The sequence below is a fragment of the Harmonia axyridis genome, chromosome 7, assembly GCF_914767665.1.
Source record: "Harmonia axyridis chromosome 7, icHarAxyr1.1, whole genome shotgun sequence".
NCBI classification, from domain to species: Eukaryota; Metazoa; Arthropoda; class Insecta; order Coleoptera; family Coccinellidae; genus Harmonia; species Harmonia axyridis.
Window position 1 is genome coordinate 1,187,328 of NC_059507.1, and position 24,808 is coordinate 1,212,135.

At 34.1% G+C, this 24,808-nt stretch overlaps 4 protein-coding genes and 1 long non-coding RNA gene across 11 annotated transcripts in view; 3 read left to right on the plus strand and 2 right to left on the minus strand.

Moving 5' to 3' along the window:
* Positions 1-1,653: 1,653 nt before the first annotated feature.
* Positions 1,654-3,035, plus strand: LOC123683878 (protein YIPF6). The gene is made up of 7 exons (XM_045622853.1): positions 1,654-1,869; positions 1,925-2,044; positions 2,099-2,177; positions 2,227-2,269; positions 2,326-2,451; positions 2,551-2,708; positions 2,868-3,035. The coding sequence occupies exons 1-7, from the start codon at positions 1,849-1,851 to the stop codon at positions 2,984-2,986; spliced, it is 666 nt and encodes a 221-aa protein (XP_045478809.1). The 5' UTR covers positions 1,654-1,848; the 3' UTR covers positions 2,987-3,035.
* Positions 3,036-3,181: 146 nt separating this feature from the next.
* On the minus strand, positions 3,182-5,246 carry LOC123683877 (putative RNA polymerase II subunit B1 CTD phosphatase RPAP2). Its single transcript, XM_045622852.1, has one exon. The coding sequence runs from the start codon at positions 5,170-5,172 to the stop codon at positions 3,247-3,249; it is 1,926 nt and encodes a 641-aa protein (XP_045478808.1). The 5' UTR covers positions 5,173-5,246; the 3' UTR covers positions 3,182-3,246.
* Positions 5,247-5,707: 461 nt separating this feature from the next.
* LOC123683879 (transcription intermediary factor 1-alpha-like) lies at positions 5,708-17,695 on the plus strand. Of its 2 annotated transcripts, none has more exons than XM_045622854.1 (12): positions 5,708-6,340; positions 6,435-6,657; positions 6,863-7,123; positions 7,184-7,294; positions 8,097-8,404; positions 8,805-9,149; positions 9,372-9,550; positions 11,098-11,399; positions 12,714-13,084; positions 14,823-15,169; positions 15,416-15,568; positions 17,165-17,695. In XM_045622854.1, the coding sequence occupies exons 1-12, from the start codon at positions 5,908-5,910 to the stop codon at positions 17,315-17,317; spliced, it is 3,186 nt and encodes a 1,061-aa protein (XP_045478810.1). In that variant the 5' UTR covers positions 5,708-5,907; the 3' UTR covers positions 17,318-17,695. The 2 variants fall into 2 exon arrangements, with proteins under 2 accessions (XP_045478810.1, XP_045478811.1); XM_045622855.1 differs by having other exon boundaries at positions 11,122-11,399.
* A 663-nt stretch (positions 17,696-18,358) lies between these two features.
* Positions 18,359-18,633, plus strand: LOC123683880. Its single transcript, XR_006748062.1, has 2 exons — positions 18,359-18,501; positions 18,560-18,633. It is a non-coding gene; the product is annotated as an uncharacterized LOC123683880 (long non-coding RNA).
* A 570-nt stretch (positions 18,634-19,203) lies between these two features.
* Positions 19,204-24,808, minus strand: part of LOC123683883 (trichohyalin) — a 33,270-nt gene continuing 27,665 nt past the window's right edge. For 4 of the 6 annotated variants that reach the window (XM_045622866.1, XM_045622868.1, XM_045622867.1 and 1 more), the window contains 3 exons: positions 22,121-22,322; positions 21,613-21,768; positions 19,204-21,258 (listed from right to left, as the gene is read on the minus strand). In XM_045622866.1, the coding sequence (XP_045478822.1) occupies positions 20,978-21,258; positions 21,613-21,768; positions 22,121-22,322 (639 nt within the window). In that variant the 3' untranslated portion in view covers positions 19,204-20,977. Of the gene's footprint in view, positions 21,259-21,612; positions 21,769-22,120; positions 22,323-24,808 lie in introns of those variants that run through there. The other 2 variants (XM_045622865.1, XR_006748063.1) reach the window with 2 other exon arrangements.

Consider the following 24,808-nt stretch of genomic DNA (forward strand, 5'->3'; position numbering starts at 1 on the left):
TCTGAAAACCCCTCAAATAACGCGGAAAACATGTTTCTGGCCTAATACAGAACTAGTTACAATCGAATTATGTCAGTTTTTCCTAAAAAAATCAAAAATTTGAATCAGTGAGCAATTTGGCTATACCTAAGCCATCTACCCCCATTTTACTGAACTAATTATTCCCGCGACCAAATACGTATAGATTCCTGTGATACTTTCCCCCTCACCAATAACGGGTTCGAGCTACTCTTCCTAGATGACACCAGTGAGTTCTAGAAGAAAATGCAATTTGAAAAATTCCACTAAGAGAGTTTATGACCGGATCTGCTTCAAAATTTAATATAAAGAGATCTCTCTGGAACTACAATGAAATGTTTGAATTGAATAGGAAAATTTTTCGAATAGCGAAAGAGAAAATCTAAATTTATTGATCATGTTAATCCTTCAAAATTTGATATTATGAAGAATTTTGTATGCTGAATTCCTATTCGCAATCAGTTCCCCCCTAGAATAACCCAAAATTGAGTTATTTCGAGTTTTGTAAGAGAATTTAAAGTGGGTTGGATCTGCCCTCTGGTGGCATAAATCTGAAACTTGTGAATGGGAAAAAAGATGCCCCAGTTGTATGAAAACTGTGCTTTTATGGTGTAGAAAAATTTTTCTGGTGAAAATGGATGCCCTAATTCGGATTCTACGATCCCGAAACCCTCTAAAACTATCATAAAATGTTGGAATTCGATCGGTCGATTTTTTCGGAAAAACCAAGACTATAACCTTGGATATTTTTTCGCCAAAAAAAGTTTTTGCTTCAGATCGACTCTAAAATTTGATATTTCGAAGAATTTTTTCTGCTGAATCCGTTTTTGCAATCAGTTCCTCTTTAGGACTCACCAAAATTGAGTTATTCCGAATTTTGTGGGAAAATTTAAAGGGAGTATGGTCTGCCCTCTGGTGGCATAAATATGAGGCTTGTAAAATGAGTATGCCTGTCACACAACTGAGACTTTCCAGTTGTGTAAAAGCTGTGCTTTTAAGGTGTAGAAAAAATTTCCTGTTAAGAATCAATGACAAATTTGGAATCTACGACCTTGAAACCCTCTAAAACTATCATAATATAACCTTGGATAGTTTTTCGCCAAAAAAAGATTTTGATTCAGATCAACTTCAAAATTTGATTTCAAGAAGGATTTTTCACGCTGATTTTTCATTTGTAATCAGTTCATTCATAGAATTCCCCAAAACTGAGTTAATTGGAGTTTTGTGGGAGGGATTTTTTCAAGGGGTTTGGTCTTCTCTCTGATGGCCAAAATTTGTGGATTGTAAACTCGGCAAGCATAGATTTATATGTCCCAAACTGCGATATTCCCTTGAATAAATTCCGAAAAAAAAAATATTTTTTTTAATGAATTTTGGTTGAAAAATGTTGGCGGATCATCTTCAAAATATCACAACTTGAAGAATTTTCCATACTGAATACTAACCCGCAATCAGTTTTTTTTAACATAGTTCAAAACTGAAATATTCCCTATTTCGCAAGAAAATTGTAATTAAATAATGTAAAAACACTATTCTGCTAAGAATCGATGCCTACTTCGGCATCTACATCTGAAAACCCCTCAAGTAACGCGGAAAACATGTTTCTGGAATTATGGAATAGTTCAAATGAATCATAGTCAATAAGAACTGAGAACGTCAACATAAATTTATCAGTTTTGCAGGTTTATCAACAAAAATTATTGAATGTTAAATATCTATCTTATAATTAAGCAAAATACAATAAAGAAGTATAATGCAAACCTTTTGAAATTATTATCAATTGATATTTGAAGAAACTGTTCATATATAATCAGCATAACTGTTACCAAAATGGACGAGTCTAGACTAGAGGTATTGTTGATCTTTTTGAGTTCAAACATGAATCTCCTTTTTAATATATTTTCAGATGTTTGATGATATGAAAGGTGTTGTAGAAGGGGAAATGACTATTCCAATTTCTAGAACTAACGGTAACTTGGGATCTCCAGATTTCAATACCTTAGATGAACCTATAAGTGAAACTATTGTAAAATAATTATTACACTGTGAAGAAAATATTTTAATGAATTAATTATTTCAGTTAAGAGATGTGAAAGCTGTGGGAACAAAGTTTGCTCATGTTTTAATACCAACCGAGAAAAAGTCGTTACTGAAAGAATGTAAGGTTTTTCTTAATTTCTTCAAAGAAGTACGAATATTATTTTTCAGGGGATCTCTGGGGGCCTTTGATATTATGTACTTGTATGGCTATGTAAGTTGATAAGTTTGATGTTCTTACGTATACAGTATAAATATGAATTTTTTTAGGATTCTTCAAGGGTCAAGTGATTCGGATTCAAATGATGGAGGACCAGAGTTTGCTCAAGTATTTGTAATTGTGTGGATAGGTTCTATGATAGTCACTTTGAATTCTAAATTGCTAGGTGGAAACATGTAAGTATACCTTCTATAACAGGATAAAATTATTTTAGGCAAATAATTCACTCAGTGGAAACCAGAAAATATTTTGTATTCATTAAATTTTTATTTCAGCTCCTTTTTCCAGAGTGTCTGTGTTTTAGGATACTGTTTACTTCCAACAGCAATTGCGTTAGTGACCTGTACAATCATTTTGTTAGCCGAGGACTCAAATTTTCTTTTTTTCTTGAGAGTAGCAATTTCTCTGATTGGTTTTGGGTGGGCTACATATGGTAGGTTGAATTATTTAAACTCGCATGAACAACATTTTAAAGAAAATTAGGCATGGATGGTTCAGAAAGTATATAAACCATTAATTGAAAAAGAAAAAAATCCAAACACAACAAAAACATTTTTCAATAAGCATCATAACAATATTTTCATTTTTTCAGCTTCCATCATTTTTTTGGGGGATAGTCAAAAAACAGGAAGGAAAGCCCTAGCTGTCTATCCAATATTTTTATTTTACTTCATAATCTCTTGGCTTATAATGTCTCATACTAATGTGTGATCTCAATATTATTTATTAATTGCAATAAAATTGTTCAAGAAGTAATTAATTGAAACTTTTACTTTCAGTAACTCATGTTTATGAATAGAATAGATAATCAACATATTGAGATTATCTATGAATAATATAAAGTGAAAGTTACTTGCTGAAAATAACTTGCAAATACACTTTTATAAATAAAATGAAACAACTTAATTTAATTAGTTTTTTATTACAATAAATTATATTTACATCTGTACATGTAGACAATATCAACAATATTATGATTTAACACTAGATTCTACAAAATTATCTATATCATTAATTAATTTCAGAGTATCAGTCAAAACATTTTTTTTTCCTGGAAATTGTTCAAATACTGAGTTTTCAAGTTCCGAGAATTCTTTTTTCTCCAACTCTTCATGCAATGTAGAATCTTTAATTGACAATATCCTCAAACAAATGAGGCTCAAATAATTTCCAATCGCAGGTTTAAAGACGATATTTTTTGCATCCAAGTCGAAAGTTTTAATCAGTTTGTGCATCTGAGTTAAAAAGAATGGTGAGTCGTAATTGATGAATTTCAGTATGGAATTTATATTTTTATCGAATGCATCGGATAAAATTTTGTATCTTTCGGCATTCTGAGAAGTGACATCAGGTAAAGGAAGGAGAGACTGTTCTTGACCATCAGTCTCCTCTTCTATTCTGTTCGATCCAAAGTTTGGATCAGGAGTTTCACACAAACTCCCTTTATAAAATGTGTTCACTTTAATGATGAGTTCCTTTGATTCCTTCTTTAAGGCATTATAATCTGGTATTGGCTTGAGTTTATTTTTAATCATTAAACCCTCAACTTTTTCTTCAAATATTTCTTGTTCACACAATTTTCTACATATATCGATATATTTCCTTTGTTGTTCTATTTCTAACTGATGAATTTTTAGTTTTTCAAAATGTTCCGTTAATTTATTCTCATCGAGAATTTCTTTTATTTTTTTCTCACCATGAATAAATATTAGGGTTTCCAAAGTTATCCATTTTTTTAGGGTACATCTTATGATATTTTCAGCTGAAACTGAATCTTTCAATAAAAATTTCAATTCCATCAGAGACTTGTTCTTGAGATATGACTTTTCTACTTCATTTACATTATCAATAATTTTAACTTCACCTTTGGCAAGGTTAATTGGTAACGCATCAATCAATGTTGTCATTTTCGGTTTACAAGACTTTCTTTTTATTTTATCAGTAATACTTTTCAAATCTTTGGATGTAAGATCTTTATTAGTCTTCAGACATTGAGCTTTTACAGGAACACTCTTCTGTCTAGTTTGTTTCTTTCCATTTTCTTTTGAATTATTTAAAATATTTGGTGCAGTATAATTTGCAAGTTTTATTGGGGATGCTTTCTTCTTATTTCCTTTGAGAATATCTATGCCCTTCAATTCTTTTCCCTTAGAATTTGTATTATCATTACTTTCTTCAGTATTACTTGATTCACTATGTGTATTTTCATCATCTATATTTACTATTTCTTCTTCATTTTCCATGACAGTTGATAATTTGGTATATATTTTTTTTGTTACTGATGCTTGTGGTTTATTATTCATTGCTGTGACGGAAATATCAATATCACCAAAATCTTCTAGAGATAATTTTGCGAATGATGAAATGGGAATGAATTCATCATTTTTTTCTGGCTTTTTCGATTTGATATCAATTCCAACAGAACCACTATTCTTCTTTCGGACCAATAAGTTGAATTTTGGAATGTCTTCATCATCTCTCAACCATAGGGGACTATCCAGGATCTGGGACTTAATATGTTCATTAGCATCATAGCATGGACAACTGCAAAAATTACCATATTGTTCCAAATCGTACACCTTATTTAACTTGCTACAAATTTGGTATTTATAATTAGTTTTTTTGATACTTTTACCGCAAAGGGGATAACCGCAAAACTCTATCAAACCCCTCTCTTCGGCCACATCCTCGTAATAAGATTTATTTAAAAATCTAAGACTTTTTAGGAATAATTCAGCACTCACATTTTTCTGTAACAATAACTGCACGATTGCTAGTGCTTTTCGTTCACATTCCTTTCTTTTTTGGGCAGTCGTAAGAATATTCTTGAATTTATGGGCATTCTTTTCGTTTAATCCTGGTATTCCTAAATAATCTTCGAGTGTGTCTTGCTCCATTTTAATGATATATCTGGTTAAACTTGAGAGAAAACTGTTCAACTTGTCAATAATTCAAGACAATTTGAGAGTACTGTCCATAGACAAACCAGTGTCAACGTCAACCATAGAGTAATAATAATGTTTTTCTTCTTCTTCATTTTTTGTGTGCTTGGCAAATAATAATGTCAACTTTCTCCTCTTTCGATACCATAGATATATACAACTCTTCTTCAAAACTTGGGCTACGAGAAATTACTTATCGAAGAAAATCTACATCAGTTGTGTAGCTGAGAAACAATACACTAAAAAATCACTCGAAGTTTATTTCTCTTTTTTTCCTTTCAAAAATGTTTTTTTTATTCATTTTTATTTCCTAACAATAATATTGGATGGATTCAATGTTGGAGGAACATATAATTATAATACAAGAACAAAAGATTTAATTCATCCTCAATATAGATAATCTATTTTAGAAAAGGGGCCGTATTATATGGGCATAAATTTATTTAGTTCATACTTCCTTTTGTGACAATTAGATAATATTCTCTGATTTGAAAATGCCTATCTATGCTTTATGAGTTGTGCATAAAGGCGTCTCTAATTTTTCTATTTTATTGATAAATAAGTATATTTTGAAAAAAGAAATGTGCAATTTATGTACCTGTTCTGATAATGTTCGAATGAAACAATCACATTTTATGAAAAGAATTTTCATTTTTTGTTTATAAATACATATTGCACATCTTGACATCAATGGCCGAACAGAGTGTTAATTTCGAGGAAAACAATTTGATTTCTTTCCTTAATACTGACCAAAATGTCGAAGATACCATGATGAATCCTGTAACTGACATGGATCTCAATTCGGAAACGAGCAATAATATGAGTGAAATGATGACTGAAGAACAAACTATAGAGGAACAATCAGATAACATACTTTCAGCAGAGAGTGATCACGACCAATCGAATAAAGAATCAATTGAAACAAGCAGTATTTCTGTTAATGAACCCGGTCCAGAAGTTGAGAGTCCCACAACTGGAGAAGTATTTACTTTTAAGTGTGTGTTTTGTGAACAAATATTAACCTTTTCCGATGGCCCAAAGTTATTGGAATGCCTCCATAATTCTTGCTCCAATTGCATCAGTAGCAAATTATATGATCAAAGCATAGGAGTCTCTGCTAGAGGTAGTTTGAAAAGTTAATTTCACATCAGCTATCTTCATTTTGATTGCATGGATTATTTGACATTATTAAGAAGTTATTAATTGAATGTTTTCAGGCGCAATTGAATGCACCCTTTGTAATCTTCCATCTGGACAAGATAAAATTATTGAAAATCAATTTCTATTAGAAGCTTCCAATACAGATGAAACTTCAAATTCAAGTGCATCTAAAACAGCTGATTTGAAATGTAGTAGTTGTTCTGAAGATATAATAGCAACTTGTTGGTGTGTGGATTGTGCCGAGTTTATTTGTGATAGTTGTGTTCAAGCTCACCAGAGGTAAGTTCTATCCTCATTTATTTCATAGACTTCAATTTAAACCCTATTATTCATCATGAATTATGGCATAACATATCTATATGATCTTCAATTCTGAAAAGGCTATGTCTAATTTTAATGGTGCTATAGATAATTATTATGAAGTAACTTTTATCGAAGTCAAGTTCAAGTTTTCAGTAGAATATATTTATGATTTCTTATACAGGTTGAAAATAACTAAAGATCACACAATAAAACCTAAAGATGAGGGAATTATGGAGATCAATAACGCATCTAATGGAATAGGAGTTAATCTTTTCTGTGAGATACATCCTCATGAAAAACTATCACTATTTTGCGAAAATTGTGATAAATTGACGTGTCGGGATTGCCAGTTGATCGAGCACAGAGAACACAAATACAAGTTCACTAATGAAATCGCTTCTGAGGCTAGGAAATATATCTCAGATATGTTAAAAGATGTTGGGTGAGTTATTTTTTTTTAATCTTTTGAGAGAATAATGACACATCGATTAATTTTTTTTAGTTATAAGAGAGTACTGCTGTCAAGTGCAATGAAAGTGATTGACGATAGACAAACATTAATAACGGAGAAAAAACAAGCTTTAGTGAAGGAAATAACGCAATTGGTAGTGAAGTAAGTGTTTCAATAATTTATTAAGAATTTGATTGAAAAGATTTGCATTATTAGGTCATCAAAACAGTGAAATGTGGTCATGGAAGTTTTATTCTTCATGTAATTTTTGTTTGATATTTTTATTCCGATGTTCCTAGATTTCCCTTCAGAGGTTCTGGAGTTAGAATTACTGATTAAGCTCTCTATAGGCTTTATTACTGTGTCCTCTCTCCACCTTAGATAATACTGTGTGTACTAGTGGAAGAGTATCTCAGAGTTAGCAAATTTCTTGCTTGATGACCAATCTAAGTCAATTTTGAATTAAACCTGGAATCACTGAATAATTTGAAATAAATTGAACAACTGTATTCGTTTTTCTGAAATAGCTTTACAAATTCAGATTATTTTGGGTTAGAAATTATGTTAGTAGAATCCAGAGGAAAAGCGTTCTTTGTTGAATGAAATGAGAGTATTTATTTTCTCTAATTCTTCCATATCTTGTAGAACAGAATTGTGTGGGAAAATCAGATAGATTTCATGGTTTTATTTCATAATGTTGGTACTAGGAAATTTTCTGTCACAGATTTATCTATCATCTGTCAAATTTGTGATACAGAAAACAGTTCCACCAACCAACATTTTTCAAAGCAAAAATCACTAAAAATTGGAGAAAATAATGTATGATTCTCATACAGAAGGCACATTCTAACATTTGTTTATTCAAAAACTCGCCACTTTGTGGTTCGTTTTTCAATTTTGAACTCGTAAAAGAATATCTGTGCTTTCTGTACTGAACTGATTTGGGTTTTCACTTTTTTCACAGGCTTACGAACACTATCAATGTTAGAGGTAAACAATTAGTTGCGAAACTGAGTGACGTCTGTGAAGCGAAACAAAAAACCTTGAATGAAAAAAAACAAGCTTTGGAACAATTATCGAAAATGACAGATTATTGTATCATGTTCACCCAGCATGCTTTGGAAAAGGGGAGTGATTTAGCGTTGTTGTATAGTAAAAAACAAGTGACTGAACATTTGAAGAGAATAAAGTGTAGGAGGGCTGACATCCCGAACCCTGAAATTCCTGTACGCATCCATTTAGCTCTCGACAAGGTACCAGAATTAGTCAAAGGTGAGTTTGTACACTTATTCAATTGTTTTATAATATATATTTTTGTTCCATGCCGTCTTAACAGGATTAACATCAGGTAAAAATATAAATGCAATAATAAACAAAAAAGGCACTGATTTGATGTCGGGAGCTTTTGTGTGCTTGTTCTAATTTGTATTTGTGTGATTTCAATAGTTTTCTTATAACTTATTTGGATATCCTTCGAAAATTACTCGCTTAACTGAAATGCACTGTACTCGATGGGCAGTAACGATTCAGACCTCGAATTCTTCAGTGAGTCGTACCTAATCGTTTTAGATATTTGTTTCCCTCGATCAAGCTCGCAAAAGTAATGCCAGAATAATGTTTGAATTGATAATAACGATTTATGATATGATCAAACATTCGTTTAATTTTCCAGTTATGTCAACGATAGGACAGATAGTTGTCGATGGCAGAATATACCCCCCACCAGAACAACAAGCACCCCATCAGCAACAAAACCAAATGAACATAATCGCCCCCATGGGATCCCAAAGTCCGGGGCATAACAGACCACCTCAACAGCCATCTCCAATCGGACAAATCGTCCAACAGAATTCTCATGGCAACTTTCAAGCTGCCAAGCCGCCGCCTTACAGAGCCCCATTCAATAATAATCAACAATTTCAGCATCAAAACATTTCACCGAATCTAGCTCAACAGAATCCGACCATTCAACAAGCATTATCTCCGAACCTGCAACATAACAATCCGAATAATATGGGTAAGTGTGAGAGATACCGATACTTAGGGGTTTTCCAAAAAGAAGTTTCATTCAAAGAGAAAACCCTTTTTTTTTTCTTTTTTTTTTTTTCTTTTCTTTTTTTGTCTTTTCTTTTTTTTTCTTTTCTTTTTTTTTTCTTTATCTACTTATACAACGAGAGATTATTCTAGAGATGGTTGGTTTTTATCTCACATTCTTGACTATTGAATTTATTTATTGAAGGAATGCATAGAATACAAAATATGGGTCCACCGGCTATGGTTCCTATGTCGTCGCAAGGTATTCTCGCTCAGCAGTTAAACAATATCGGTATGATGAGCAGGATGCAGAGGCCGCAAATGCAGAGACCTTTATTGACTAGAGGACCGAACAACTCTTTGGGATTGACACATCAACAACAAGTAAGTTACTATTTATATAACGGGTGTTTTTTTCGAGGTATATAACTTTAAGTTGGCATTACTGTTCAAGATGGCGACCGATTTAACAGCTGTCAAGTGATTCATTCTCAGTTTGGTTTGGCAATTCATCATGAATAGACTCACGCCTGAACAACGCTTGCAAATAGTGCAATTTTATTTCGGAAATAATGGTTCTGTGCGGAATACGTATCGCGCACTACGTCCATTTTATTTTGTTTAGCGATGAAGCGCACTTCTGGTTAAATGGTTACGTCAACAAACAAAACTGCCGCATTTGGAGTGAAGTTAATCCTCAATTGTATGTCGAAACACCGTTACATCCAGAAAAACTGACTGTTTGGTGCGTTTTATGGGCTGGTGGAATCATTGGTCCGTACTTCTTCAAAAACGATGATGACCAGAACGTTACAGTCAATAGTGACCGGTATAGAGCCATGATTACTAACTTTTTCATTCCTGAATTGAACAACCATGATGTCCAGGAGCTTTGGTTCCAACAAGACGGCGCAACATGTCACACAGCTCGTGCCACAATCGATTTATTGAAAGACACGTTTGGTGACCGCCTAATTTCACGTTTTGGATCTGTGAATTGGCCTCCAAGATCTTGTGATTTAACACCGCTAGACTACTTTCTGTGGGGCTATGTAAAGTCATTGGTCTATGCGGATAAGCCACAAACCCTTGACCATTTGGAAGACAACATTCGCCGATAAACGGCCACAAATGTTGGAAAAAGTAATCGAAAATTGGACGTCCAGATTGGATTACATCCGAGCCAGCCGTGGCGGTCATATGCCAGAAATCATATTTAAAATGTAATGCCACAAGATTATCTTGAGTATAAATAAAATTTATGTCAATCGAATAATCCATCGCTGTTTTATTGCAATTTAAAGTTCTATAGCTCTAAAAAAAACACCCTTTATTATCGATTACAGTAACACGCTTCATTTTTGGAATAAATTTCCTTGATGCGTAAGAAAAAAGCAAAGCTATCTATTGTGTTTCTTATTAGTTAGTGATAATGTTTATTTGAGCTACTCATGCTCATAAAATGAGTAGGTCAATTATTATCGGCGTTGAAAACTTGTAAAGAACAAGCGTCAGCTAAATACCGGGTGTCCCAAGTTATCGTATACAGGCAATATCTAACTTATTTGACAAGATAATAATAAATAGAAAAATTGCTTTGGATAACATCAAAGTACCTTCCCAATGACGTATATAAAAGGTTCGTACATTTGACAGCTGTCATGTGCCATTTGAAAATAAAAAGTGAGGGGTAGCTACCACATGGCTGTCAAAAGTAAGAACTTTTTTTTATACATCATTGGAAAGGTACACTGATGTTATCCAAAGCAATTTTTTTATTTTTTTTGATATCTCGTCAAATAAGCTAGATAATGCCTTTATACGATAACTTGGGACTCTCGGTATAGATTTTGAGAGTAACACGCAACAAATGACTTCAATTGTTCGATTAAGCTGTTACTCTTATAGATTAGAAAAAATATTCATTTCAGGTTTCCTCTTCTACTCATCCACAGGCTTTGTTACACGATCGAAGTGCTCTGAGGGGACTCCTGCAACACAATTCCAATCCAGTCTATGTACAGACCGGTCCTTCTCAATACCAGGCAATACAACCAGGTCCTCATTTGGCTCAATTCCACGCTAGATTTTCCGGGCAAGGTCAACAACAAAATCAGGCCACGGCACAAGTGCAGGTGTACAGACAGCAAAATCCTAATAATATTATAATACCAGCTAATAATCAGAATAGGCATTATCAGCATCTGCAACAGGCTCAGCCACAAATGCAAAGGTTAATATTTCTGTTCTCTATGGAGTGGGTGAAGTCTAAAAAATTTGGTTTAGCACCGTTATTTTAGTTTTTATTTTGCATGTGTTTGCTCGAGCACCATTCCCTAGAAAAATAAACCTTAACCATAAACAAAATCGTGCGGGAATATCTCAGTTTCACGCAGACTTCATGGTTTTATTTTATTTTATGTGTTGGTACTTAGAACTCTTCTGTCACGGATTTATCTGTCATCTGTCAAATTTGTGATACAGAAAACAGTTCTGCCAACCAACAGTTTTCAATGCAAAAATCACTATATTATAATCATGGAAAAAATTACATTAATTTCAATTACAATTCAGTGAATTAGAGGAAATTAAGTGTACTACTAGTACTGAAGGCTCATTCCAACACTCGTTCATTTAAAAACTGGCCACTTTGTGGATCGTTTTTGAAATTAGAACTTGTGGAAGAATATCAATACCTACTGCACTTGCATTATAAATAACTATTATGAACTTGTTTGAAGTTTTTATCCTAGCATATACAGGGTGGCCATTTGAAAACGAAACAGACGAGATTACAGACGAAATAAAGTTTTTCGATAGAAATGCTTGGACAGGTCGATTTCTGTTTCAAGGGGGACAACTTAAGATGTAGGTTACGGACGCATAGCGCTTCAACCCTTGCTACTACAACCCCCACCCCCAATTTTTGAATAGGGAAGATGAGGTGAGTGATACCTCAATTTAAAGGTATTTTTATACTAATTTCAGCACAGTAATTGTTTTTTCATTTTATGCATTAGTTCTCGAAATATTCATGCGTTAGTTAGTTAGAAAGGAAGCCACAGTCATGGTTGTTTTGAAGCTCAAAATGTCGATTTTTCACAAAACACTACAAGTGCCATGAAAACACTATTTCATTTTCAAATACTTTGTTAAGAAAATTTCGAGAACTAATGCATAAAATGAAAAAAAAATTACTGTGCTGAAATCAGTATAAAAATACCTTTCAAATGAGGTATCACTCACCCCATCTTCCCTATTCAAAATTTGGGGGTGAGGGTTGTAGTAGCAAGGGTTGAAGAGCTATGAGTCCGTAACCTACATCTTAAGTTGTCCCCCTTGAAACAGAAATCGACCTGTCCGAGCATTTCTATCGAAAAACTTTATTTCGTCTGTAATCTCGTCTGTTTCGTTTTCAAATGGCCACCCTGTATACTAACCCATCAAAATTCAACATTTTGTATTTTTCTTTTAATGCAATAATTTTTGAAGAAAAAAAACTAGAATGAACTGCTACTTCTATTATCTTAAATTCAAACTTTTTCAGAATGAATTTCCCGGCACAAGGTGCGAAATGGCACATACCTCAACAGAGCATCAACGAATCAGGTCCTAGTGGTAACAGGAACATGTCTCTACCTGCAATCAATGACAATTTCAAAATCACCCTAAAACAACAAAACCATACCGATAATAATAAGAATCCTGCAGCTACGGTCACCTCGACGATTCCTAAAACTCCCAGTCCCAATCATATTCAAGGAAGAAGCGACACTGAACGGAACCTGGATAAATGTTGTGAGGATTCAGTGAACGATTTGATGGCGACAATTGCGAAATTAGACTCCAATGGTGTTCAAGTATTGGCCGAAGGCAGACAAAAATCTGGGGGATCGCCGCATGTCGATAGTTCCACAGGTATGTGACAATTCGAATAAAAAAACTAATAAACTTACTTTGCAAGATCGGCAAAACTAGATTTTCGTCAATACTACAGGCTACATCGACAATTTTCTCGGTTGTTCTTGAGTAACGCACACGCTTTCAACTCTTCACATCATTAACTTGTCCCAACAGACAAATTTTTTTCACCAGTTTAACTATTAACATTAATGTTATGAACATGAAGTAAAATTCGAAAAAGCATTGCTTATAACTGTTGTAACGGGTGTTTTTTTTTTCGAGGTATATAACTTTAAGTTGGCATTACTGTTCAAGATGGCGACCGATTTAACAGCTGTCAAGTGATTTATTCTCAGTTTGGTTTGGCAATTCATCATGAATAGACTCACGCCTGAACAACGCTTGCAAATAGTGCAATTTCATTTCGATAATAATGGTTCTGTGCGGAATACGTATCGCGCACTACGTCCATTTTATTTTGTTTAGCGATGAAGCGCACTTCTGGTTGAATGACTACGTCAACAAACAAAACTGCCGCATTTGGAGTGAAGCTAATCCTCAAGTGTATGTCGAAACACCGTTACATCCAGAAAAACTGACTGTTTGGTGCGCTTTATGGGCTGGTGGAATCATTCTTCAAAAACGATGATGGCCAGAACGTTACAGTCAATGGTGATCGGTATAGAGCCATGATTACTAACTTTTTCATTCCTGAATTGAACAACCATGATGTCCAGGAGCTGTGGTTCCAACAAGACGGCGCAACATGTCACACAGCTCGTGCCACAATCGATTTATTGAAAGACACGTTTGGTGACCGCCTAATTTCACGTTTTGGACCTGTGAATTGGCCTCCAAGATCTTGTGATTTAACACCGCTAGACTACTTTCTGTGGGGCTATGTAAAGTCATTGGTCTATGCGGATAAGCCACAAACCCTTGACCATTTGGAAGACAACATTCGCCGATAAACGGCCACAAATGTTGGAAAAAGTCATCAAAAATTGGACGTCCAGATTGGAGTATATCCGAGCCAGCCGTGGCGGTCATATGCCATAAATCATATTCAAAATGTAATGCCATAAATCATATTCAAAATGTAATGCCACAAGATTATCTTGCGGATAAATAAAATTCATGTCAATCGAATAATCCAATCGTTGTTTTATTGCAATTTAAAGTTCTATAGTTCTAAAAAAAACACCCTTTAGTTGTAGACACTGTTAATCCTAACTTGAGGTATGTCATGTGAAATTGTGTTGGTCGACCTGCATTTTGACATTTCAGTTGGAAAGGTTCCATAGAGTTTCATGCTTGACTTAAACGTCAAAATTAGATATGATGGCATGCGCATTTCAAGGATCTCTAGCTCAGAAAGAGACATGAAAAATGCCTAGTACATTGCGGCGTTTACACTTTTATAATCAGAAGACACTATAAAAAATTAGTTAAAATTATTACCAAATTGGGATGATACTTTTATGTTCACATAACCTCTTGAAGGACATCCCAGTTTGTCTGATGTAAACCATAAAACAATCATTTTATGTCAGCTTAGACTCCAGGAGTGGGATCCCACTAATTATTATCGATTGGTAATGTTATTATAATAATCGATAATTGTTAGTGTTGCTTTTATCAGTTTTATCTTTGTTATTTTCGAAGAATATATTTTTTATCTTTTAAAATAGGGTATGCTAGACTGATTCTACTTTGTTGAAAAGATCTTATCAATGGTATTCTTCTCCTTCAGGTGATGCTGCCCCGATGTGCAAAGTGAAGCCGGAATGTCTCGATACGGGCAAGGATGATCCAAATGAAGATTGGTGTGCTGTTTGTATGGATGGGGGTGAACTCGTTTGTTGCGATAAATGTCCCAAAGTTTTTCATCAGTACTGTCATATCCCGAATTTAAGCGTGGAGGAGACGGGTGATACCTGGCAGTGCCTGTTGTGTATGAACTTTGCTGATATTCCAGAAACGGAGAAAAGAGACGGGGAATTGTCTCTTAAAGAGAGGAAAAAAGCCGAAAGACTAGTTTTGGAATTATATTGTCAATATGATCCTAGTTTACCTTTTAGAGAAGTTATTGGTCCAGATGTGAGTGATTTTATTATTTTTCGTGTCTTTTTCTCGTGCTTGAAATGCGCTTGCCCTCAGGCCTATTTTTGTCGAAGTGCAGGTTGACCGATACAATTTTTATCCGTATGAATTATTTAAAATGAAAATAATAATAATAATAACCCCCTTTCTGGGTTTGCTTAGTTTTGATGAAATTTTATCTTGTTATTAATTTAATGTTGAGATTTGTTTTGTTTATTTCATGTGAATATTATTTCTTTTCAGAATATTGATTATCATGCTATCATAAAAAGTCCTATGGCGTTAGATAATATTAGACAGAAGCTAAAATGGGACTTGGACGAACGATATCGATCTTTGGAAGATTTGGTTCGTGATGTTAGGCTCATGTTTAGAAATGCCTACAATTATAACTCTGTAAGTGAATTTTTATTTGAAGCTACACACGTGACACTTATGAAATAATTCAGGTTTTCTATAGACTCCGTACTCAACTTGATAGCTGAAATGACCTCACTTTTTGACGACTTTAAGTAAATAGTTATTTATAATAAAGGGTGTTTTTTTTTTAGAGCTATAGAACTTTAAATTGCAATAAAACAACGATGGATTATTCGATTGACATGAATTTTATTTATCTGCAAGATAATCTTGTGGCATTACATTTTAAATATCATTTCTGGCATATGACCGCCACGGCTGGCTCGGATGTAGTCCAATCTGGACGTCCAATTTTCGATGACTTTTTCCAACATTTGTGGACGTATATCGGCAATAACAAGGCGAATGTTGTCTTCCAAATGGACAAGGGTTTGTGGCTTATCCGAATAGACCAATGACTTTTCATAGCCCCACAGAAAGTAGTCTAGCGGTGTTAAATCACAAGATCTTGGAGGCCAATTCACAGGTCCAAAACGTGAAATTAGGCGGTCACCAATCGTGTTTTTCAATAAATCGATTGTGGCACGAGCTGTGTGACATGTTGCGCCGTCTTGTTGGAACCACAGGGCCTGAACATCATGGTTGTTCAATTCAGGAATGAAAAAGTTAGTAATCATCATCATCGTTTTTGAAGAAGTACGGACCAATGATTCCACCAGCCCATAAAGCGCACAAAACAGTCAGTTTTTCTGGATGTAACGGTGTTTCGACATACACTTGAGGATTAGCTTCACTCCAAATGCGGCAGTTTTGTTTGTTGACGTAGCCATTCAACCAGAAGTGCGCTTCATCGCTAAACATAATAAAATGGACGTAGTGCGCGATACGTATTCCGCACAGAACCATTATTTTCGAAATAAAATTGCACTATTTGCAAGCGTTGTTCAGGCGTGAGTCTATTCATTATGAATTGCCAAACCAAACTGAGATAAATCACTTGACAGCTGTTAAATCGGTCGCCATCTTGAACAGTAATGCCAACTTAAAGTTATATACCTGGAAAAAAAATACCCGTTACAACTGCAGAAGTTATTGATATTCTCCTACAAGTTCAAAATTCATAAATGAGCCACGAAATGTCCAATTTTTGAATGAATGAGTGCTAGAATATGCCTTATGTACGAGTATTTTACATTATTTTGTCCTATTCACTGAATTTTCATTGAAATTAATGGATTAGTTCCATAAATATCGTTTAGTGATTTTTTCATTGAGAAATGTTGGTTGGCAGAACTGTTTTCTGTAACAAAAGTTTGACAGTTAATAGATAAATACTTCACAGGAGAGTTCCGAGTACCAACATGTAATAATGAAATATAACCATGAAATCTGTGTGAAACTAAGATATTCCAGCACGATTTTGTTTTACAATGTGTGAACAAAAATTTGATTATTTCAGCATTCAAGTATGATATTCTTATTTCACTGTTACCTATTCGATATTTTGTCATAATTTTTGTATTGACACTTTTCAAATTGTTTGATAATATTGTTTCTGTTGAGTCCATAAGTGTTACTTTTGAATTTTATGCGTTTAAATATGTTTCTAAATAATAATTCTTTTTTTTTTAGGTTGATTCACTTGTTTATCAAGACGCTAAAACTCTAGAAAAATTCTTTGATGAACAGTTGGAAAAATTCCTACCAGAATACGCTTATGAAACTTTCGAAGAGGAGAATGGAGCTCCCCCTTTAAAGAAATTAAGGAAAACCGTGAATGATTGACAAATAGTTCATGGTGTAAATGATATAACTTATTTTTCGTTATAGTTGAAAAATGATTTGTCTGAATTGATCAGAATGGTTATTGAGGGTTTGTAAAGATTATATACATTATATATATATAAATATGATTGTTAGAGATGAATACCTTAGGCATATGGAATCCTTGAAATGTTAGTTATTAAAATTTAATAATTCGACGAATATTAAATTATTTTCATTATACCCAATATGAAAGATTCGATCAGACATAATATTGTAGCTATGAAAAATTTATGAGATTCTGCTTCTCCTTTTATTAGGTGAAATCTTCAATTGTTTTATTATTTTAAATAATTATTTTATTACTATTGCTTATTATATATATTCTGATTAAAAGTTTCCTGTGTTTGATTTCTGAGCTACCATCTTGAACAGTGAATTGTTTATCATATAGAGGCTGAAAATAATAATACGAAAACAACTTCGAACAATATCGATCTTTGGAAGATTTTTATTTGAAGCTACACAAGTGACACTTATGAAATAATTCAAGTTTTCTATAGACTCCGTACTAAAAAATAATATGAAAACAAAGGAATATTTGAGAGAGAAATATTGAGCCAAATTTTTGCACCAGTTTCACTATTGCGGACCAAGAAGTTGCTTCACAACAAGCCAAAAGTGCTTTAGTTTCACGAACTGTGACAGCAAAATTTTCACAATTTTTGTAGTAGATTTTAACAATTCCAATGCGTTGTTGAATCGTGTATCGTTCCATTTTTAGTATTGACGTAGTTTTCACTTGTCAAATGTCAAAATATGACAGCTTCAAAAGTGACAGCTGTCAAGATAGCGGTACAATCAAAATGAAACATCTTATGGAAACCCTGTGTTACTGTATTACTAGGTAAGTACCTAATAGAGAAAGAACAAAATTATTATGATAATACGATAAGTAAACTACCAAAATTTGTAATTATCGCTTTTCAACTGATTACTGGATTTAATGACAAAAAATATCTATATAATTAGTGGTCATAAAACATCGATAAATGTGTTAATTACACCAAAAGAGTATGAACATTTTTCAACTCCACCTATAAAGTTGAACTTGAATAGGAAAGAATATTCAGAAACGAATTGAAAATGAATTCTACAGCTGTTTTATTCTCAGTAATTGTTGGTATTATAACGTTTTTCTACCTGTAAGTGTTATTTTTTCATTTTAGTTTACGAAATACTTCGATAGTGATTTTTTTTTAGAATTCCCAATGCTTCAACATGTATCATCTTGATAAAAGGTTTGAATAGGAAAGAAGATTAAAAAAAAAGATGAAGGAGAAAAGAAAATTCGTAGCTTTAGCTTTCATCCCCATTAGGTGAAATGACATTATATAACTGTTCTATATATAGCTTCAAGTTTATTAAAAAAGCCGAGTAAGAATGTGTTTTTTTTTGTGTATACTCATTACTCACCTCTGAAAACATAATCTATCAGAAAGGCAGAGTAAAATACAATTTTTTTATGCTTTTTTTCTTTATTCATCAAAATTTGTTTTTTACTTCAGAGCTTTATATTTTAAAGCTTTTTTTCTTTGAAAGAAAAAAGACAATTCTTCAGTTCAACGTTCTTTATTTGTTCTCGAATATCACATCCATTTACAGTACATATTGGAGTGCACATATAAAAGGTTTATAACTGAAATCTATTAAAGTCAGTTCTGTAATGCATATAATATGTTATTCTCTACATATTTTTATTTAAACTCCACTTACGTATATTAAAATTTTTTAAAAGTATTTCAGAATACTGTTAGATAACAAGAAATTTGAAGAAGTGGGGTTTTATATAACATCTATCATGCGAAAAAAATTGTCTTCGAAAACAATTTTAAAGAAATACACTCTCTTAAATAATTTTTTTTATTTTACTTTGGCTTCATCAGATTCAACATATTCACGACAATAATATTCATTCGATAAGAAAATATTGAAACATCAATCAATCAACTGTACAAAATTTTTCTGTGTAAAAATTATATCACAATGAAATTTCATTCAGTTCTTAATGGTTAAGGCATAGGGAAATGTAATACAAGTTAAGAAAACTTTAGAAAGTTCAACATGGAATAGTTTCCCTGATTTTTTTTTTATCAACAATGGTAAAATTATGTGCGGCTTAATGAATTGTTTTTGTCTATTAAAGGGAACTCATTATTATTGCTTCTTTCATTTCTGCTTTTGAACTTCTCCATAGGAAACTTTTGGGAATCTTGTCACGTGCATCGATGTTCATCCTGTAATTTTTTTGTAGGTAATTTAGATTAAATTGTTATTAATAACTCGATAAGCCGTTACATGGAAAGAAGTACTGGAAGCTAGGTAGTCAACATGTGTCACATTTGGAGAGACATTTTTTAAAATTTATAAATTTTGTATCAACTATACCATCAAATTTATTGAATAATTATTCTATATGTTCTTTTAGCGCAGTATTCATAATGTTTTTTTATTTATTCTGAAAAATTTTGGGAAAGCTAAAAGGAAAGAGATCGCATTATTGAAGGAAACCTATACACTTTTCAGGTGATTATTGTGAACAGCATAGAGTGTGGAATTAAGAATTAACAATTTTTGAAAGAAGAATAAAATAGATTTTCCACAATGACTTTTGAAGAGGCCACAGCTGTGCGAATAAGGAAACATGTGTAGGTTTTGTTACTGTGTCCCACTGTCACCTATTTTAGCGACCTAGTAAAATTCATAATTTTCACCAATGTTGAAAAGATACCCATCAAAATAATATCGTATTACCATTGGCTCACAACATTTCCGTCAGGCAACTAATTTATCAGGCAAGTGTACGTTTGGCTAGATCGTTTTTCATATTTATGGCGAGAAGAATCGAACACATTCGAGAATTCTGAACGAAGTTCTCGAGAACACTCGAGAATCGAATGATCAAGAATTGGGAACACGTATTTCCAATGTTGTTATTTCAGTTTTGTATTAGATTACCAAGAATTACGTCCGAGAACCAAAATATCTCGAGAACTCTCACCTGGTCTCGAGAACCACATAAGAGAATTGGTATCCAATTCTTCAAATCTCTACTTCGTATTGTGCGATAATGAATGTTGAAGCTTCATTTCCAAATGCTCGAACGAGCTCATAGAGTAAAATGGAGTTCTCGAGAACACTCGAGAATCGAATGATCACTCAAGAAGTGAGAAGACGTATTTCCAATGGTGTTATTTCAGTTTTGTATGACATTACCGAGAAATACGTCCGAGAACCAAAAATTCTCAAGAACTCTCACCTTCAACTCTAACACTCACCTGGTTCTCGAGAACCAAACAAGATAACTGAATGTTCTCGGGAGCTGGTATTCGATTCTTCAAATCTCCAGATCGTATTGTGCGATAATGAATGTTGAAACTTCTTTTCCAAATGCTCGAACGAGCGCATAGAGGAAAACGAAATTCTCGAGAACTCTCTCGAGAACACTCGAATGTTCTCGGAAACTATTCGATTCTCCCCGATCCATTTCGATAAAAAAGGTCGAAGTTTCATCTCCAAATGCTCGATCAAGTGCATGATGATAAGGAACTGATATCTTAAGTGGTATTCGCCTAACGATTGCAACTATAAGATACAATATGATAATTAATCGATATAGCTTCACAGGTCAGCCTGAGGATTGCTGGTCTCACCGTTATTCTCTATGCCGGCCTGTTTCAGCCAGTGTCTAAGGTTGCGTGTGCGCTCCACCAAAGAGGTGGTGGCACCCTGGTTGGCTGCGTGTGTCACCACCGTGCTTTGTGCGTTGGCCAGCGCCAGGTGCTGCCTGTAGGAGTTGAGACGGTCCGCCAAGGTGGGTATAGATGGCGGCGCTGGAAGACTGGCTGCGGCACCAGCCAAGACAGGCCATCCAAGGTCGGGGTAGACGAAGGGGGGGATGACTGAAATAGATTTATAGTGAATTTGTGGACAGAAGAATACCAAAAGGCTGTTTTGTATTGTCTTGGTTTAAAGACGTGGCGAATTTTTCACTATGGTCAATTATTTCATTTATAGTGACTCTGATTGCCCGAGAGATGGCGTTGTCAGCTACGCATCTCTGGAACAACGGCACCGCTTGAGAATAAAACCAAACCGTGCTATGGCAGTCACCAGGCTACGGAAATAAAAATTAAATTACGAATGAGTCCTCTCACGGATTCGAACCTTGGACTAACTATTTGGAACTCAAAACAGAAACATTTATTCAAACATTGTAGATACCTAATCAAATTTAAAAAAAATTAGGTACTTACCAGCTGCAATACCTCCGGACTGTTGTTGCTGTTTCCTCAACACTTCCCAAATATCCCTTATTTCCGAGTTCAAATTTTCCAAACTCTGGATGATTTCCGAAGGTTCTTGCATGCTGTCCTCCCTGGGAAGACTTCTTGAAAAATGCATATCGATACCTAATCATTCAAATAAAGAAGTATTGTTTCTGTTGTTACCATTTTGTAGTTGATCACAATTAGACACAACATTTTTTACTACGTCACTGAATAAGTCCTAGGCCTGGCGCACAGATGAAGTTTGAGTGACGCTACAATTGTTGTTGTTTGAAAAATGGATAAAAACGAGTTGCGTGTAACACTGTTTTTTGATGTAAAAAATAATGTAGAAGATGCCATAAGATAAGTCTTAGTTAGACTCTCGAATTTAAAAGAAATATATTTTTACTGGCTGGGCCCGTAACCTATTGAGCGAAGTGTTAGTTACAGCTAATGCTTATGCAGTTTCGGATATATTTTTGAGTGTACTCACCTAGAAACTCGGTGGAGCTGATTCCCGAACTGGCACTATGGGAAGACAGATCGCTGAGGGTGGCATCGTCGTATTTCGAATCGTTGGTCACAGTTGCCCTCTGCAGTGTCTGCTCGAGGTGACGCAATCTTATCACCTTCTCGCCGAGAAGACTCCGGGTTCGATGCAAGGAAACCTCCATATCGGTCAAGTCTTTCTCTTCCTTGAATTAATAAATATATTCTTTATCATACCCGAATATATTGTATCTTAATTACGAGTGTTTGTCTATCTCGTATTATTTGGGCTGATATAGACAATTATTTCGATTGTGGTGACTATTTGCTAGATAGAGATGTGGAAGGTGTATAAGGCAGGGAACACTGAGTTTCATCAGTGTTCCCGGTATGAATCACCGTAATCCTCCGATAGAGGGCGCCCTTTCGAAATTGGCCTAGCCAAATGCCCAGCAAACACGTTACATCACTTGGCAGTTTCGCGAAGTCTCAAATTGCACATTGACAGATATCTTCATTGCGATTACGCATACTTGTTCTAAACATATTTATTTTGCGACATTGCTTTGTTAACAACAATTCGAAGATGCAGTGATAATAATTTGAGGATATTAATAAATAACCACAAAGCCATCCCCATAGAAAGTGGTAAATTAGTAGTTAAAAAGTTTACCATCGAGCGACTTCGCAACGAAGTCTTTTTGAGAACTACACAATGTTAACATGAATTGGATGATATTTTAAATCCTTTTTGAGTGGGTCACTTTATGTTCCCAATGTGGCTGTTTATTCTGGTGAATGTAATAGTAATACTTTGCAGATTATTATTTTCAATTATCCATCTGTGGCACTGAAATATCCAGCCCTCAAAGAGTCCGACGAATATTTATTTATTCTCCTTCATCTGGATGTAATAAACAAAAACAAACGATTCAGAGCAATCCGAGAGGTCGTCGGTGAAACTAGAACGTGATCCTAATAGAAGCATTTTTGCAACAAAATACAGATTACGTATTCACTTGGTCCGTTTTCTGGCTGATCGAGCGATATTTCGAAAACTACAATAGCTATAGGCTTCCCGTTTTTTCAGTTTTATTTGTGCGTTGGTGTCTGCCATGTGGCTGGTGATATAGCTATATCACCAAAAAACCAATAAATTAAAATATATATAGTATTTTTTTATAAGTGGTCAAATGAAGACCGGCTCTGTTTGTTAATTTTATTATTTTATGAGAGATAATTTCACTTTTTTGTGACGTTTGTTTTTTATATTAGATTGAATAATTATTTATTATATGGATGTTTCATTACTTCATTTCCCATTTCCAAATTGTATGTACAAATTTCTACAGGATTACTTTTGTGATATTCATAAAATAGTCCCTTTGGCACTATACAGTGTGTTTCCAAATTGTATGTATGACTTTGTACAAGATATTCTACACATTAAATAAATGATATTCTATATAGGAATCCTTGTCCGAATTTGAACAATACAAGGCATTTGACCTATATTAAATATCATTTATTCAATGGGTAGAATATCTTGTACAAAGTCATACATACAATTTGGAAACACACTGTATAGTGCCAAAGGGACTTTTTTATGAATATCACAAAAGTAATGTTTTGTGGGGATTACAGATTCCTGCGTTACGGTCATGGTGGCGCTGCCAACCAGGTTAACGCTTCCCCCAACAGAGGGCGCAACAATCTACTTAAGCCTCGAAGTAAGCATCTTAAACGGATATAAGCCGAGGAATTCCAGTCAAATAGCTACCTACATCATGTAGCATTTTGTGTCTTGTATTATATCTGGACTATATTTCATTTTTACTGTTTTATTTAATAACCGTCTAACTAGGAGTAGGCAGATTGAGACCTAGTTAGCGCATGTTCCGTTATAGTTATCCCGAGGTTAATCAGGAGGCCTGATTAAACCCCACCATCGACCAAGTCGTCACGCTGTCCCAAAAGTTTTATTAAGTTCAAAATTTTATCTTATATGGAAGTCAGTATGTGTACTCTATGTGTAGTGAAAAAAAGAATAGAATTGAGAAGTCTAATAATGATATCCTAATGAAATCATAATCGAACTTCCTATTGAAATTGATATAATGTTCTCTATGTGTGGTGAAAAAGGGAATGGAATATAGAGATATCAAAGAGACCTCGTATGAAACGACCCAATGTGGTTATTAAAAAGACATTTATTGACTCAAAAACTTCCATAAAAGTGACAACAAATGGATGTTTTTTTGGGGATATTTTTTCATGTCTCAATTTGAACAACACAACGACTTGAAATGCGTACATGATGTCGCGGACATTTCGCTGCAAATGCGAGCGGGAGGCAATGTTTTTAATACATCGCATGCGAGCTTTTAGTTGCAAAGTTACTTCCATGGTACTTCACAGTTACCTCCCAGTGTTTGCTGGGTGATAATTCCACTATGTCAATTATGTGTTAATTAGTGAAAAAATTAAAAGGAATTCAAAGCTTGTGCATTATTTTGGTCACCCTGTCCAACAGGAATACTGGTGCTGTGATAGAAGTTTGTTAGAAAATGCGTGAAGTAAATTTTTAACTAAAGAGGAAGAAATTCACACTAATGCATTTACCATTTTGTTACCTAAGTAGTTATCACTTCCCAACTGTTCAATGGTTTTGTGTAGAGTCACATCAATAACA

Bases quoted from the DNA above. Each gene is read 5' to 3' on its own strand.
- LOC123683878 (XM_045622853.1), top strand. From the start codon at position 1,849: ATGGACGAGTCTAGACTAGAG. The intron at 2,178-2,226 runs GTAAGGTTTTTC...ATTATTTTTCAG, and splicing joins AAAGTCGTTACTGAAAGAAT to GGGATCTCTGGGGGCCTTTG. The intron at 2,709-2,867 runs GTAGGTTGAATT...TCATTTTTTCAG, and splicing joins TTTTGGGTGGGCTACATATG to CTTCCATCATTTTTTTGGGG.
- LOC123683877 (XM_045622852.1), bottom strand. From the start codon at position 5,172: ATGGAGCAAGACACACTCGAAGATTATTTAGGAATACCAGGATTAAAC.
- LOC123683879 (XM_045622854.1), top strand. From the start codon at position 5,908: ATGGCCGAACAGAGTGTTAATTTCGAGGAAAACAATTTGATTTCTTTC. The intron at 9,551-11,097 runs GTAAGTTACTAT...TATTCATTTCAG, and splicing joins GATTGACACATCAACAACAA to GTTTCCTCTTCTACTCATCC. The intron at 11,400-12,713 runs GTTAATATTTCT...AAACTTTTTCAG, and splicing joins GCTCAGCCACAAATGCAAAG to AATGAATTTCCCGGCACAAG.